At 67.9% G+C, this 2,018-nt stretch overlaps 1 protein-coding gene across 1 annotated transcript in view; it reads right to left on the reverse strand.

Moving 5' to 3' along the window:
- Positions 1-351: 351 nt before the first annotated feature.
- The window catches only part of LOC146587486 (uncharacterized), a gene marked incomplete at its 5' end in the record, with an annotated part of 7,776 nt that continues 6,109 nt past the window's right edge, over positions 352-2,018 (reverse strand). The window contains 2 exon segments of the mRNA XM_085319506.1: positions 352-687; positions 1,485-1,706. Coding sequence (XP_085175632.1) covers positions 536-687; positions 1,485-1,706 — 374 coding nt within the window.

The raw sequence follows: 2,018 nt of genomic DNA on the forward strand, positions 1-2,018 counted from the left end.
ACTGGGCCTTTGCTAGGTCTTTACTGGGCCTTTACTGGCTCCATCGCCGGGCCGTTACTGAGCCCAGAACTGGTCTCAGTCCTGGGCCATAACTGGCCCCGTTCATTTGCCCTTACTGGTCCCATCCGTGCATCATTACTGGGCTTACTGGTCCCATGCTGGGCTATTATTGGCCTCATTACCAGGCCTTTACTGGTCTCGTTACTGGGGTTTAATGGGTCCTATAACTGGGCCTTTACAAGCCTCATGTCTTGGCATTTACTGGTCCCATCACTGGGTTCTTACTGGCCCCATCATGGGGCCTTTACTGGTCCCATCTCTGGGCTCTTACTGGTCCCAGCGTGACCCCGGTTCACACAACACCACCAACCACCTTTATTTACAGCCAGCGCCCCGCAATTTGGGGCCAGTCCCGGGGGGCCGAGCCCCGCCACGGCGCCCCGCACCCCCCGTGGCCCGAGGTCCAACATGGGGGGGCCCGTGCCGGGCCCAGCTCCCTCGTCCCCACGGCCCGGCACCCGGACGCCGGGGCCCCTCAGCGGTCTTTCCTCCGCAGCGGCGGGGACGGCGGGTAGTGGCGGACGGGCGGCACGTCGTAGTGGCTGGGGATGTGGCTGTTCTTGGGGGAGTCGTAGTGGTTCGGGGTGGCCTCGGTGGAGGTTCCTTCTGCCCCCACGGGGCAAATCTCTGTGGGGAGAAGAGCAGGCTGTAAGGGATGGATCCCCCCGGGGGACGTGCAGCGCCTTGCACCGTGGCCGGGCTTCCTCGGGGACGTGCAGCACGTTGCACCGTGGCCAAGGTCCCTCAGGGATATGCAGCACCTTGCACCGTGGCCAGGCTCCGCTGGGGACGTGCAGCACCTTGCACCATGGCCAAGGTGCCCCAGGGACGGGCAGCGCCTCGCACCGCGGCCAGGCTCCCCTGGGGACGTGCAGCACCTTGCACCATGGCCAAGGTGCCCCAGGGACGTGCAGCACCTTGCACCATGGCCAAGGTCCCTCAGGGATATGCAGCACCTTGCACCGTGGCCGGGCTTCCTTGGGGACGTGCAGCGCCTTGCACCATGGCCAAGGTGCCCCAGGGACATGCAGCGCCTTGCACCATGGCCAGGCTCCCCTGGGGACGTGCAGCGCCTTGCACCATGGCCAAGGTGCCCCAGGGACGTGCAGCGCCTTGCACCATGGCCAGGCTCCCCTGGGGACGTGCAGCGCCTTGCACCATGGCCAAGGTGCCCCAGGGACGGGCAGCACCTTGCACCACGGCCAAGGTGCCCCAGGGACGTGCAGCGCCTTGCACCGTGGCCAGGCTCCCCTGGGGACGTGCAGCACCTTGCACCGTGGCCAAGGTGCCCCCGGGACGGGCAGCACCTTGCACCGCGGCCAGGCTCCCCGGGGATGTGCAGCGCCTTGCACCACGGCCAAGGTGCCCCCGGGACGGGCAGCGCCTCGCACCGCGGCCGCGCAGCGCGTCCCTCCCAGCCCTACCTTCCTCGGTGCTGCCRGGCGCCTGCTCGAGGAGCCCGATCTCGGCGTAGGACATCTCCCGCCGGACCGGGGATTTCATCTCCATGTAGCTGCCCTCGGGGGACTTGGCCGTGAGCGTGGGCAGGTCCTTGATGGTGGCGTAGGGGTTCTCGCTGGCCAGGGAGCTGGCGCTGGCGCCCAGGCCCTCGGCCGCGCAGTCTGCGGGCGAGCCGGCGCCGGGCGCGGGTTAGGGGCTGCCCTCGCCGGGGGCGCGGGCCAGAGCCAGCAGCCGCGTCCCAGCTGCGTCCCAGCCCCAGCCCAGCCCTGTCCCAGCAGTGTCCTGGTCCCAGCACAGCTGTGCCCCAAACTCGTCCCAGCCCCAGCTCAGCCCTGTCCCAGCTGTATCCCAGCCCCATCCCAGCTGTATCCCAGCCCCATCCCAGTCTTGTCCCAATCTCATCCCAGCCCCAGCCCAGCCCTGTCCCAGCTGTATCCCAGCCCCATCCCAGCTGTATCCCAGCCCCATCCCAGTCTTGTTCCAATCTCATCCCAGCC

Source organism: Rhea americana, unplaced genomic scaffold (genome assembly GCF_003343005.1).
Source record: "Rhea americana isolate MKP2758 unplaced genomic scaffold, rheAme1 scaffold_593, whole genome shotgun sequence".
Lineage (NCBI taxonomy): Eukaryota > Metazoa > Chordata > Aves > Rheiformes > Rheidae > Rhea > Rhea americana.